Here is a 14,786-nt window from a genome sequence, read left to right on the forward strand (position 1 = left end):
CTCTGTTTTCTTTCCACAGCCCCATAATTCTTCCTCTTTCTATCCTGCTCCTGAAGGATATGCTGCTAGGCATAGCACTCTGTGTGGCTGAGATAAAATGTCCCTCAAGCTTCAGACTCCCTGAACACTAAAACCATCCACATCCCGTTTCACAAAGACTTCATCCTAAGGAAGGAAGTGCTCCAGGACTGGACCACAGGCTGCCCTAGTTGGTTTTATATTGCCATGATAGATACCATGACCAAAAGCCTACCATCTATTGAGTGATTCCAAGGCAAGAACTCATGGAACCTAGAGGCAGGAACAGAGCCAGCGGCCATGGAGGAATACTGCTGACGGGCTTGCTCCTCATGGCTCATTCACATCTGCTTTCTTCTACCATCAGGACCACCTACCTAGGGGTGACACTGCTCAAAGGGGGCTGGGCCTCCTCACAGCGATCATTAATAAGGTCAAGCCTCGCAGACGTGCCCACAAGCCAATCTGATGGAGGCAATTCCTCAACTGAGGTTCCCTCTTTTTACATGACTCTGGTTTCTGTCAAACTGACGAGCGCAAACCAGCACGGATGCATCACATTCCTTCTACCAAGACAGGAAGCTTTTCCACCCTAAGGCATCCACTACTATGAATCTTTCTATCATCAGTCTTGTCCATCACTGCTATGAGAGATAAATGAGATGGTCTAGTATCTGGGATGTAGAGAGAAAAGGACAAAACTCCTTCGCTGGCCATGGTGGCTCACACTTGTAATAGCAGTGTGCAGGAGACCAGGCCAGTGTGGCTGCTAAAGGTCTGAGGATGTTCTAAAGTTCCAGTGGGCTGCCCTGGATGGGGAGAAGGTGCTAACTGCTAGCTCTGGTGAATTCAAGAAGAAATGGACAGCATAGACTTTTAGTTTGTAGATACTAAGGGATTACGTTATTTTAGTAATAACCACTGCTTGGTTTAGGAAGTAGAGGCTTCTTTGGTGTCGGGGGCACGTTTTTCCCCCCAGTTAGATTTTCATGAATAAACTATCCTGGCATCCAGAACTCATTAATATTTTAAAGAGTATTCTCAGAGTTCCTGCCTGGAGCCCTAAGAATTAAAGACTCAAGTTAGGACAGTTTCAAATAAAACAAAGGGCGGATCCTGCATGATAGAATCCCAGTGCTGTAATTTTTCTAGTGTCAAACCCTAGGGGGAAATTTTTTGACAATTCAGGGTGAGGAACCATTGTGTGCCAAATGTTTGCTGGCTGAATGAGCAAGGTGCACTGTTGGACGCCGAGCATGGGACATGACTGAGTCTGTTGAGGATAGCCCACTGCCTGTTATTTCCTACGCGTTTAGCTATTTGGTAGGATGGTGATTCTTAATTAATCTTCCTCAGAGTTCCAAAGTGTATATTGATAAGGAATTTGGGACAAATTGTAGTCACTTAAAATTACTGAATATTATCCTAAATGTCTCTCATAAGCATCAAAGAGAAATGTTTAAAGATTTAATATAGTTAAGAAGTTATGACTTTTTTTTTTTTTTTAAGTACAGAACCCAGGAGCCAGGCTCTTCTTCATATTGTTTCAATTTTAGCAAACAGTGTGAACTGCTGAAGAAACCACAGGCTGTGACTTCTTCATTGCTAAGGATCATGGGCAATCAGACCACAACTGCACAATTAGTTGTCACTTAAAACAATAAGTTTAAGTTTGGTATTGGGTATTTTGCCCCCCAAGAAATTATGGGAGTCAAGTGTTGCAACTCAGGCCCGGTTTGATGCATGCTTTTAAATAAATTAAATTAAAAATATAAAAATCACAGCCATTGCGAGGCAGAATTCGGTGGGGTTCTGTGAGTTGTGTCCAGCCTGGTCTACATAGTGAGTTCCAGACTACTGAAAATTGTATAGTGAGACTACACTGTAGTAAAGTATCGGCTTTAGTATGTCAAAGGATTCCTCCATGCCCATGAAATTTGGAGTTTGGAATTTACCAAAAACCTGAACAGCTTTACGGACAGGTGGGGATTTGAAGAGGAGAGCTTTAAAATATGTCATGCCAAGGAATGGACGATTTCATCGAACCCGCCAAGTGTGAAATAGTGCAACAATGAAAACCCAGTAACTGGCATTTGCCCAGGGAATGCTGGCACACATAGCTTATTAGCCACAAAAACAGATTTCTGGTTTTCAAGATAATAGGTCAGCATTAAACTAGTAATGATATCGTTGCGCTTTCTGGCTCACTTAATTTTCAAAGACTAAAACAGAGAAAAGGGAAAATTAAAATTGTAACATATAAACCAAAGAAAATAAACGGTACTATATATGAATGACCACACGGGGGCACCAGCTAAGAATTTCTATAGACCTTTATGATGACAGGAGGAGCATTTACACATCGGCTCGTTGGTCTAGGGGTATGATTCTCGCTTAGGGTGCGAGAGGTCCCGGGTTCAAATCCCGGACGAGCCCTGTAGCTTTTTAACTATAATTTTTTTTTTTTTGGTTGATACGTTAATGCACAGAAACCTAAAATTGTTCTTGAAAATCAAACAACAAAAACATCAGGCACACTTTACACTCAAGTACCAATAAAAGGAATAACGTGGAAGCATAAAATGTTTCCAGTCATGTCCTTTTTGCCTCGCTTAATCCGATCGAAGCGCGAGTGTAGGGACGGGGGTGCTTGGTAGTTTGCAGCCTGGTTTAAACCACCGTGCCTGGGCTGCTCCGTCGTGAAGCGGGGCTGCGGCTTCCAGGGATCCTGGAACGTCGCTGTGCCAATCCCCGACGCTCCTGCCACGTGTGTGAGCGTCCGTCCGGGTCTCCCAGGTTTCTTCATTGGGAGTGTGCTTCAGCGCCTTGCCCTGCTGACCCACACAGAGGTCAGCTGGTCCTTAGCTTTCGAAAATAAAATAGATGGACAGTCGAGTTCAGAGGATCAGAATAGTTTCACTGGGGTCTTTGGATGAGATGTGTGCGAAAAATGAAACAACTTTAATTTTCAATTTGTAGATTTTTTTTTCACGAAAAGAAAAAAAAAAGTAAAACCAGGGCTCGTCCGGGATTTGAACCCGGGACCTCTCGCACCCGAAGCGAGAATCATACCCCTAGACCAACGAGCCGCTCTCGGTGACGGCACTCTCAGGGCCTCCCTTAAGGCTTCCGCGGGGCTGACCTGGTCCGGAAACCGTCTCCTGCGAACAGTTCTTTTGGTTCCGAGGCTCTGGGGCCGGAACCTCTTCCCGCCGGGCCGAGGGAGGCCGGGAGGACGCGCCTTTGCCCAGAGGGCGGCTCGGGAGCCGGATTGCGGGTGCCGCCCGCTCACTGCGGAACCGAGCTGGGCTTGCCGACCGGCACCCGGTCCTCGGCCACCGCCGGGAGCCGGCTTGGAAGGGATCAGGCCGGGAGGGAGTCGGTGCCTGAGGCCCGGAGCGCGGCGAGGGAAGGGAACGCGCCGCAGCCTTGCTCAGGAGACGAAATCTTGGGGTGCTAGGAACAGTGATCTTCCCCGAAATTCCAACTTATTAAGTAAGCACTTTGTGCTGAAGCCATTTGATGCTCAGTCCCTGCAGCATTCCTGTTGTCCCCTTGTACAGCGGAGGGGACGGAGGTCCAGAGACCTTGAGTTGCTCACATAAGGAAGTGAAGTTCCCGGAAGGACCCCCACGCTCCTGGAAGGAGGGACCGACCATAGGGGCTGGGGCGGGGAGAGGGACTGGGGTGGGGTGGGGGAGTGGGGGTAAAATGGCAGTGAGGCAGATCTCCCTCCGGCAAATCTGAGCCTTAGGTCCTACTGTCCGGTCCAGCAGTACTCCTTACTCCAGGGTCTGAGGCTGGTCTCTGTCCCCAGCCAGGCGTCGAAACTGGGCTAGCCTTAGTCCCTGCTCTCTCCTACCAACCTTCACGCCTCACCATGCTTAATGCATTAGGGCAGGATTATAGCCATTCCTCATTTTAAATCCTTTCTTCCATCCTCAGGCTACCATGGATTCAGTGCATATGGCCTTTGTCCTGTATCCTGGTCCGACTTCTCAGAGTCCAGCTGGCGTGTTTGTCCTCTCATTGGCTCGTGCCAGCCTCTCGGCTCCTCCTCCACTCCTCCCCCTAATGCTACCAAACTTCTCTGTATCTCAAGTCCCTATATTTAAGGCCAACCTGGGCTATATGAGCTCCTGTTTCAAAAATAATTATTATTTATTATTAATAATTATTATTTAATTATTACTCCAAAATCCACACACAAAGTTTATTGAAACAGGACAGGAAGTGCAAGTCTGAAGCATGTTGACACTGATAAACAATAAAGGTCGATCAGCAAATAAATCATTTTGCTGGCTACTGCTCTACTAAGACTCAACAAACAAAATAGATACATATGAAAATGGTCATGAATAATATTAAGTGGCCCATTTGGTAAATTTATGTACATCTTGTATGCAAACCTAAAGAAAGTGCACCTGGGAATATTTCTGTGTAAAAGCCATAATGACCAGCCATGTTAACATCACAGAGGCAGAGCAGGTGGATCTGCGTGAATTTCAGGGCAGCCAAGGCTACACACTGAGATCCTGTCTTGAAAAAAAAAAAAGTCACATTAAAATATTAACAGTCTTACAAACCCGTCTCTCAAGAAAATATCCCAGTGTGTCTTGTTAAAAACTCCCTGTTCACCATCAGTCATTTCTGTTTTAACTGGAAATAGTTCTGCCTGTGTGGGTTTTGGAAGCCTTGCTTCTGGTACTTTCATTGCGTAGCTAGCTTCTCCACTGTGGCCAACACCCTGCTTCATTCCAGATACATAGTTTCTTTAGAAAACTGGGGTGTCCCAGTGCACCAATGAAAAAGAATCACCATCATCCTGCCATAAAAACTGGCTTCATTTGGGGGGAGGGGGATGCCCATGTCCTGCGTTGTTAATACACATACATCTGTAGGGATTCTCCCCTTAATCCAGCCACTGCCAGCATAACTAGCATTGACTTTCAGTCTCCCAAAGTGCTTATCCTAAGCATAAAGAGATTGATGTGTCTAGTTTTCTTTTCCACTCACTAAAGTTGCAAATATCATTTATTCATTTCTGATTAAAGCAGCTATTTTGATAAAGTGTTGAAAAGCCTTCACATACTCCTGCAGTCCTGTAGTTGAGCCTGCCTGGAATTGACACATGATTTTCCTGATAGTCCTTAGGCACCTCCTATATTCTTTTGGCCAACACCATCCAATCTAAGCTTCTGATATCTGTTCTGCATAGCAGGAGCATTTGTAACACTATAAAAGAGAAAAGCTGTTCTCTCACTTTCAACAGTGATATCCCCATTTGGTTTTAGATGACTCTCAAATTTGTCATGTCTTCTATCCATGAAGGTCTTTGAAGGTCATTACCCCAGTAAGGAGACAGAGGGATGACCTGGGTCACGAAAGAACTGGGGTTCAGTGGGTGTCTGTGCTTCCCACTGGGGATCCTGCAGTCTTTTTTCTCTTCTTCCTCTTCCTCTTCCTCCTCCTCTTCCTCTTCATCCTCTTCTTCCTCCTCCTCCTCCTTCTCCTCTTCTTCCAGGCTTTTTTTTTTTTTTTTTTTTTTTTTTAAGAGTCAGGCTAGGGATGTAGCTCAGCTGGCAGAGTGCTGGTGAGTCTGTATAAAGCCCTGGATTTGATGCTCAGCACCTTATAAACCAGGGATGCTGATGCATGCCTGTATCCTAGCACTCAGGAACTGCAGACAGGAGGATTAGAAGTTCAAGGTACTGAGTTGGAGGCCAGCCTGGGATCCTGGAAGAGTCTGTTTCAGAACAAAATGAACATACACTGAGTAAAATTAAGATAAGCAATATATTTTTTAAAAAAAACTTCTTAGTTTTATGTTTGTATATGCACAGTGCTCATAAAAGCCAGAAGGTTGTGAGCCACCGACTTGAGTCCTCTCTAAGAGCTGTAAGCACACTTAGCCACAGAGCCATCTCTTCAGCTTCAAGATAAGTTATGATTTTAAGCTACAAAAAAGGCAGGGCTTGTAAAACCATGTATTTCGGTATGTCTGTTCAAGAATGGATAGGGATGCTGCTAGAGGCATTGCAGAGCAGACTTTCCACCATATGCTTCCAGAGGCTCTCATCAGTAAGACAGCTCCGCCATGCCTAGGAGGTCAAACCAGCCTTAATGTGGAAGTGCCTAAGGCCACCCAGCTCCATGGCTTCCTTGGATACTCAAGACAGTTTTGGTTACTGCCAGGGAGTTTCCAAATCTTAGTAATAATCTTTCACTAATAACCATAAGTTCATTCTAGAATCTTGTTTTTGAATGCTTGTTAAAGGGTAGTTAAGTCCATTCACTTACAAAATGATTTGATTACATTTACACGCACATGCGCACGCACGCACGCACGCACGTGAGCCTTGGTACATGTGTAGGAGTCAGAGAACAACACGTGGAGCTCAGGTGTCTCCCTCCACCGAGTGGGTCCATGGGACTGAACTCAGCTTGCTGAATTTGGCAGCATGCACTGTTCCCCGCTGAGCCGTCCCCCAGCCCTGACCCGCTCATGCTTTAGCTCAGGAGCAATGGTAACGGTGGCACTGACTATATGGGATGCCTCCTTTCCAGTAGTTTCTTCGAGTTTCTATGTAAAATATGTCATGAAGAGCTGGAGTCGTTAATCACCCGCGGATCCCAGAAATGGAAAGTCAGAGCGGATCTCCAGCTCCAAGACTGTGTACCTGGCTTTTCTTGAGACAGAGCTCAAAAATCGGCAGATGTGAGGTGACAAGTGGGGTCTTAGATTTCATCTATTTTGCTTTTGTTGTCATCGTTATTTTGTTTTGTTTTTTAAACAGTCTCATTATTTAGCTTAGCCTGGCCTCAAACCCACCAAGTAACCCAGGCTTGCCTTGAACTCAAGGCAATCCTGCTGTTCTAGGCAAACACTGTGCTAACTGAGCCACATTCCCAGCCCATCATGACAGTAAACTTTTGTTTAATCTAAAAGGCCTAACCGGAAAACAATGCTGTCTTCTAATCATGTATAACTTTTCACTTGATGTGTATTCAACCACTACCTGGCTGACAGAGCCCAGGCCCAAACCAGCATGGCTGGCTTTGCTGGGGGAGATCTCTATGCAACAGTGCATAAAGGGCAACCATCGGCCCCTGTGGCTTCTTATGGTTGCCCAGTGATAGAGTCATCTCACAGGAAGAAACTTCTGAGAGAAAATGCTTCCATAAAATCCAGCTGTGGGGTGCTTTTTTTCTTTCATTCATTCTCTCTGTTTGTCTTTCTTTTTCTTTTCTTTTTATTTTATTTTATTTTTTGTATTTTTTTCGAGATAGGGTTTCTCTGTGTAGCCCTGGCTGTCCTGGAACTCACTCTGTAGACCAGGCTGGCCTCGAACTCAGAAATCCGCCTACCTCTGGCTCCCAAGTGCTGGGATTAAAGGCGTGCTCCATCACTGCCCGCTCTCTTTCTTTCTTAAAGATGTATTTATTTATTTTATGTATATGAGTATATGGTCACTGTCTTCAGACACACAGAAGGCATAGAATTCTAATACAGATGGTTGTGAGCCAACATGTGGTTGCTGGGAATTGAATTCAGGACCCCTGGAAGAGTAGCCAATGCTCTTAACTACTGCCAGGGCTCCAGCCCCAGGATATTTTCTTAATTAGTGGTGATGTGGAAGGGCGGAACCCTCCTTCATGGTCTCTGCATCAGTTTCCTGCCCTGTTTGAGTTTCTGTCCTGATAATAGAAGTGTAAGCCAAATAAATGCTTTTCTCCCCAAGATGCTTTGGCCATGGTGTTTCATCACAGCAATAGAAACACTAAGGCACCCATTTAACTAATTCTATATGAAGTTGATCTATGTGATTTTAATTTTGTCAACTTAATGTTTTATTTTCAACCTGACACGACTAAGAATCACTTTGAGAAGAACTTCAATTAAAGACTTGCCCAGACCACTTTCACCGGTGACCGTGAGAAGTTGTCTTGATTAGTGATTGATGTGGGAGAGTCCAGTCCACTGTGGGCGGCGCCATCCCTACGCAGGTGGACCTGCGCCTTCAAAGAAAGCTCGCTGAGCAAGCCAGGAAGAACAAGCCAGTAAAGAGCATTCCTTTGTGATGTCTGTATCAGTTCCTACCAGAGTTCCTGCCCTGGCTTCCTTCAGTGACCGGACTATGAACTGGAAGTGAAAGCTAAACAAATCCTTTCCTCCCCAAGCTGCCTTTGCTCAGAATGTTTTGTCACAGCAACAGAAAGGAACACGCGGTCTCTAAACCTGGGAGGTCTCTTCCCACCTCCCCACTTCCTGTAGGAAGGATGCAGTATGGGATTCAAGCTGAACTTGAAAGGCCATGAAAGCATGCCTTACTCTTCAACTCATCGCTATGGAAGAATCCGTTTTCTTTCAAACCCTTAAAGAAGTCCAAACAAAACAAGATCTTCCCTGCTTGGTTCTGAGAACCTGTCACTCAATACACAGACCAGCTTTGTGCATACATCCTGTCCTCAAAGTCTTTGAGACCTTCCTGCCTTGGTCTCCCCAGTGAAGGGATTACAGGTGTGAGTCACCACGCTTAGCTGCAGGTGATCTTTAAACCCAAATATCGTCTCTAGGCACAGTGCTGCATGTCTTTGGTCCCAGCACTCAAGAGGCAGAGACAGGGGGATCTCTATGAGTTTTGAGGCCCGCCTGATCTATAAAGTATTCTCCAGGACAGCCAGAACTGTAGACAGACCCTGTCTCAACACCCCCCAAATGTGGAGTCCTCCCTATCTACCATAGAAGTGCAGCACTTGGTCTTGGTTGCTTCAGAAAGGGGAGCAAACATTGCCAGGGGAGGACGGGAAAGCACCTGCCCTGTCGGAACACCCTGCCAAGAGGATTCTTGGGACTGAAGAGCCCCCGGGAATGGAGTGGGCAATTTTCATAAACTAGAACAAATGACGTAAGTAACAGGAGCTGGGATTGGGGGATGGACAAAGGTACCTTTGACATCACCAGGCATGACCCTGTGGTGCCACAGTGTCACTACATTTCAAAGCTGCTCCCTTCTTGTCTGCTACAACATGCTCAGTGCCTTTAGGAGAACAGTCTCCTCTACGTCTAAGCCTGCCCTTCCTGCTGTACACCTTTCCCACCACACACAATCGTAAGGTATTCACAGTTGCCATGCCTCATGTCCACCAAGCAGTCCCGTGAGTGTGGAAACAATCCACTGAGATGCACATATAAAACCGTGTGGTCCTCACGGGGTAAACAACTCTGGTGACAGACAAGTAAGTAGGTAGACAATACGCAGATTAAAAAAATGTCAGACATATACTTTCTCCTGAATTTTGTTAAAATTCAAAGCTTATAATGTGTATGACATTGTCAGTCTTGACCAGCTCAAAATTCTGTGACAACTTAGAAACCACTTTAAAATTTGTTTTGAAAAATAACATGTCTCACATATTAAAACTATCTTGGAATCAGGAAACCTATAACTTGGATGAGAAATTGTGGTACCACCTGTGACATTGGCTCTTTTGTCTGTGAGAGTGTTTTCTGAAGGCAGAGTTGGTGTGATCTAATGAACTAACAGGAAAACCATCCCTTTTAGAATACAGATCTGCACCCTGAGACACAGAGCTACTGAATTCAGAATAAGACCCGACCCGGAAGATTCACCATTTATTTACGTTAACATTTCTTCAGCAGGAGTTCATGGAGGGGAGGGTGATCAGAGGAATGGATATCAGACCGACCCATATTCCTGCAAACCCTGTTTTATCCCCAGACAGGATACTGAGCAGGAGTTCCTGATGAAAACAGGCTGGAGACCCTAACTCATGCCTCCTGAGTCCCGGAGAAGAATTTGGAGTTGGATTTGAGAAATGCTTACTGAGAACCAGGCACAGTGATGCATACCCACAATCTAGAGGCAGAGGCAGGGGGATCACTAGTTCAAAACCAGCCTGGGCTACATAGAAGTCTACATGGTGAGATCTGAAAAAACAAAAAACAAAAACAAAAGCAAACAAACAAAACTTCATAGAGAAGCTAAGAGAGACGCTCTCAGAAGGTAAGCTGTACTGCGGACACTGAACATCCCTCCCAGAGGCCAGCCAGTTTCCTGTTCAAGTGTAACCTTCCAGGAGAGTACAACCCATGCTCAGAGCAAGGCAGGCGTATGGTGGCACCTTGAGGGGTGGAGGGGATGAATCCTGCCTCTCCTTTGGATGGGATGAGATGGATCAATCACCTCTCCTTGTTCTCACCAGCCAGGCTGTATGGGACAGGGAAAGTTCCTGCCCTTGGAGCAGGCAGGAACACGATTTAAAATGTTTTAATAAATATCTCTTTGAGTTTTTGAAACTGGTCAGCTGATTCCCATTTGCAGCAAGCAGAACGGTCGTCGTGAGGGCTTTGGTATGTTTTCAGGTCTCTGTAACTTAGGGAATCTTATTCTCCACAAGACTACCTTCTTTATCTACCTAAAATTAGTTTTAAGTTACATCTGAGAACCATAAAAACATTAGAACGATAGCAAAAGGCCGTAACTTTACACAAGTTCAACAAGAGCCTAGTTGGGAGGTCGGCTGCAGGAAGACTTGGGGATCAACAGGAAGGTTGTGGAGCAGACACCACATCAAATTGCTTTAAATATATTTAACTTTGAGTCATATGTCAGGTGACACAAACTCAAGTTGATAAAACTCTACTGTCCTCAGCTCTCATCTCCAATGAGGAGACGGTTGGTGTAGCCTACAGGGGACAATCCACCCTGCATCCTGGGCTGTCTCCAGATGCTCGGTGTATTCTGCTTCGGCAGTGGCTTCATGAACTGTTGCTGCTGCTGTTACTGCTGCTGTTTCCAAGGAGATGTCTCCAGTGGCCCCATCACTGGTACCCTGAGCCCATCATCACATTCGGGTATCCTCGATGGGGATGTCATCCTGTGAACGGGGAAGAAAGACACAGCGTTCAGCAGAGCTCCTTGAGTGTGAGAGATAAGGAAAAAAATTCATGAGGTAGGAGTGAGCCAGCAGACAATATTCCCGATCTACTTATTCACACACCATTTAATCTTCACCTAGCCCATGGGAGTTAGGTGGTTCTATTAACTCTATGTTACAGGTGAAAGAATTATGGCACAGAGACAGAAATGACTTTCCAAGGTTACACAACTAGCAAGTAGTCCAGTTGGGACTCCATTCCAGGGACCAGAGCTTCAGACTCTGGCTACTAAACACCCTCCTCCTTCGAAGCCTAGCTTTGCTCTTCTCTTTCCACTCAAGGTCATTCTTCTTGAATTACTAGTCAAGATTTTTGGCAACAGAGAGAGGATGAAAGAAAAGACTGTCTTTTGTGATGCAGAGGTAGAGACCTGGCCATGCATGCCTGAGGTCTGGGTTTGGTCCCCAGCACTGCAAATAAGAAGTAGTAGACTGCACATGTAGACAGAAATCACAACAAAGGAGCTGTTTGTCCAGTGTTCATCAAAAATGGCACCATTGGGTCCTCCTGTTGTTAGGAACTTATTTCCACCAGGTTTTTTTTTTGGGGGGGGGTTGTTTGTTTAGCTGGTAAGTAAGCACATTTACAAATGTGCTCAGGGCTTGTGATGTGGTCCATCCTAGTGGATGAGACTGGACGCAAGCAAGTTCTTAAGTTTGTAGTGGTTTGGGGCTGGGGTTGTCATGGATGCTCAGGAAGGAGATGATGGAGGTGTGGTGAGAGGGCCCCCAGGCAATAGTCATAGCTGGGCCCAGTGAGCCTAAACCCAGAAGAGTGAACTGAGTTCCTTCTAAGCAGTATCAAGTGTGTGGGGTAGCTCAGTGGCTAGCAAAGTGGGATTCGAGGAAGAGAAATTTGATGATGATGAATAGGGTGGATCTGAGGACCAGGAATTCAGAGGGAGTGAGCTCTGATTACAGACACAAGGAAGGCGGAGTTGCCCAGAGCAGGCATGGCAGTTGGCCAGGGAAGGGAGAAAAGAAAGAGATCTTGGGAAAGGACGGTTGTGTAGATGGGGTGTGGGTGGAGTGTAGGGAGGGGGCCCCCATAGGAACCAGAAGGGATAAGGGGCCCCAATGACAAGATTTAGTGACCTTCGAATTTCCTGAGGGAAAGAAAGAGGAAACAGTAAGCCCAGACAGGGGAACGAACTCTCAGATAAACATAGGCTCTCAGAGTTACACAGGCTCTCAGGATGTGTATCTCCTGCTGTAGAAGAAAAAAAACGTCAGCCAACAGAAAAAGAAAAACTGACTAGGAGAAGCAATCAAGTTAGGCAGTAAGGGAGGCCACCCATATTTAGGGTTGGCACATTAAAGCGTGGGATGAATTGAAGACATCCCTATTGCCTTTTGTGGATGTGTGCCTTTGGCAAACTTAAGTGTCTGGTACAGTGTTCCTGTAACCCTGGCTGGCCTTCAGCAGGCTATGTGGCTGAGGATGGCCTGGAACCTCTGCTCTGCCTGCCTCAACCTACCAAGTGCTGGGATTATGTGTGTGTCACGGCACCTGGCAAGTGTTTCCTTATCAACAGAGTCCCAAGTCCTATGACCCCTACTTTGAACCCCCAGTCTGTCCAACATCCATAAAGACGACTAATCAGTGCTGACTGAACGAATGCAACTGGAATTCATTTATTTGATCAATTTATTTCTATCAATCAAAGCCCAAAATGGGCATTAGATTGGGAATGAGAAACCACTTACTACTGTTTACTGCCTGTTTCTGCCAGCCCCAGGAAAGACCCAGGATAGGCTTGGGTGCCTAGGGATGTGCCAAGAGACCTCACATCTACTGCCTCTGGGGAATCCTTTTGCTCTAGAGTCTGAGGCATTCTGACTTTAATCTTGGATCAGGCTGGAGAGGGACCAAAGAAGATAGGAAGCAGAAGCCCTCACAGATTAGACAGATAATTCACCCCCGCAGAGGTTCCTTAAACTGTATTCTGATGAACAGGGGCCTGATAGGTTAGCACTGTTGGAGCTCAGTGTCCTTGGACAATCTCCAGACCTACATGCCTTCCCTTCTAAAACCAGGAGGGTGGGCTAAATAGTATAAAAGTTTTGCCTCTCAGTGGTGAGTGAGGGTTGGGGTGTGTGTGTAGGGCTGTGGGGGGAGTGGGGCATAGGGGATGGGGGTAGGAGGTGGGGTAACAGGGATTATGAAGCTCTTCTTTCTCTGTCTGAGCTGCTATTTGCGGGGAGAGTGCGGCTGAGGTGTTTTGTCCCCTGGCCAGGGTTCTCTAGGTTAGGAATACAGAGTAGAAAACAGGAGAGAGGACCAGAGAGCCTGCCCCATAGCACTTGCCTGGATTTTCTTTGGGAAACCTTTACCTAAGATTCTCCTGAAACAACAAAGTCCTGCCAACTCAGCAGCCCAGGAGACTCTGACCTCTGAGGACCAGGAGATGCTGTCAGAAAGGACAAAGGAAAGCAGGAACCTCCCAGCCCAGGAACTGGCCTGGGGGTCACTGGTGGAGGATTCCTTGGATGCCAAGAAGACTAAAGGTTTGGGAATTTGGTGTAATCTTCTGGGGATTTAGTGGAATTTCCAGGTTCCAGAAGATTCTAAACCTAGTGACTAAGCCTAATTCAAGGAAGACTCAGAAATGGATTTCCTTTGTATGCTAGTAAGTCATGAGGCCTGCGGGGAGCCCTAGAGCCAGGCAGCCCGTCCTGTTCTACCATTATGAGCCATTTACATTAGGCCAAGGGATTCTCACTCCCTTTTAAAAATCCATCCACTCCAATGACATAGTGGCACACACCCATCCCAGTACCCAAGAGGCTATAAGGCAGAAGGATTTCCTTGAGTTCAAGGCCTCTTGGACTAACAATGAGCTCTAGGACAAGCCTGAGCTATAAACTAAGACCTTGTCTCGGGAAACTAATGAGTTGATTAAAAACCACTCATTCTCTCTACACGTATTTTTAAAGACCTACCATTGTCCAGATTCTACCGTAAGTTTTGGGAATATACTAGAGGAATAGCACAAGAGACAACAGAAATAAGCAGGAAAGGAGTTGGAGAGATTGTTCAGTGGTTAGGGTCACTTGTTGCTCTTATGGAAGACCTGGGTTTGGTTTCCGCACTGTGGCTCACAACCATCCCTAACTCCGGTTCTAGAGGTTCCGACGCCCTCTTTGGCCTCCAAAGGCACTACGCATGCGCATAGGAACTACGCATGCGTATACTACACATATACACATAACGCAAGCAAAACATGCATACACATAAAATGAAATAAATAAATCTAAACAAACATCAAAAATCCCAGGAGAATGATGCAGTGGAATTATGGAAGAGCATAACTGTGGCGTGGCAGCAGATTCCTTTGCCTGAGATGTCACAAGGCGGGCTTTAGGGAAGAGGTCGTTGTCCCCTGAGACCTGAAGGATGGGCTGGATGGAAGTGGTCACAGGAGAATCAGAAAGAAGAGAGTTCTCACTGGGAGGGGCTGAAAAGGCAGGAAGCTCCTAGTGAGGAAGGAATCTGGTGTGTTGTAGGAAGCAGACAGCAGATGGCCAGAGCCCAGCTCCGGGGAGGGCCAGGGAAGTGAGTGTGTGTTGATTCCTCCACCAAGATCTTATTTGAAAAGCCGAGCGCAACAGATGTGCAGGATTTCAAGAAGAGGTCACATGGCTTTAAGGCGCATCCTGCATCTGAGGACAGGTGGCTTATAAGAGAGAAGAGAGGAGGAAATCTGAGACACAGATACAGCAGAGGTCACACAGAGATGGTGACAAAGATCGGAGGAGGCATCCTCAAGCCACAGACTACCAAACATTTATGATCCCCGACCAGA

At 46.2% G+C, this 14,786-nt stretch overlaps 1 protein-coding gene and 2 non-coding genes across 4 annotated transcripts in view; 1 reads left to right on the forward strand and 2 right to left on the reverse strand.

Annotated features, from left to right (window-relative positions):
• The first annotated feature begins 2,382 nt into the window (after positions 1-2,382).
• Trnap-agg lies at positions 2,383-2,454 on the forward strand. The gene has a single exon. It is a non-coding gene; the product is annotated as a tRNA-Pro (tRNA).
• A 581-nt stretch (positions 2,455-3,035) lies between these two features.
• Trnap-cgg lies at positions 3,036-3,107 on the reverse strand. The gene has a single exon. It is a non-coding gene; the product is annotated as a tRNA-Pro (tRNA).
• A 6,535-nt stretch (positions 3,108-9,642) lies between these two features.
• Positions 9,643-14,786, reverse strand: part of Rcsd1 (RCSD domain containing 1) — a 59,871-nt gene continuing 54,727 nt past the window's right edge. For both annotated transcript variants that reach the window (XM_021165465.2, XM_029477981.1), the window contains one exon: positions 9,643-10,920. In XM_021165465.2, coding sequence (XP_021021124.1) covers positions 10,888-10,920 — 33 coding nt within the window. In that variant the 3' untranslated portion in view covers positions 9,643-10,887. The remainder of the gene's footprint in view (positions 10,921-14,786) is intronic.

The sequence above is a fragment of the Mus caroli genome, chromosome 1, assembly GCF_900094665.2.
Source record: "Mus caroli chromosome 1, CAROLI_EIJ_v1.1, whole genome shotgun sequence".
In the NCBI taxonomy this organism is placed as follows: Eukaryota; Metazoa; Chordata; class Mammalia; order Rodentia; family Muridae; genus Mus; species Mus caroli.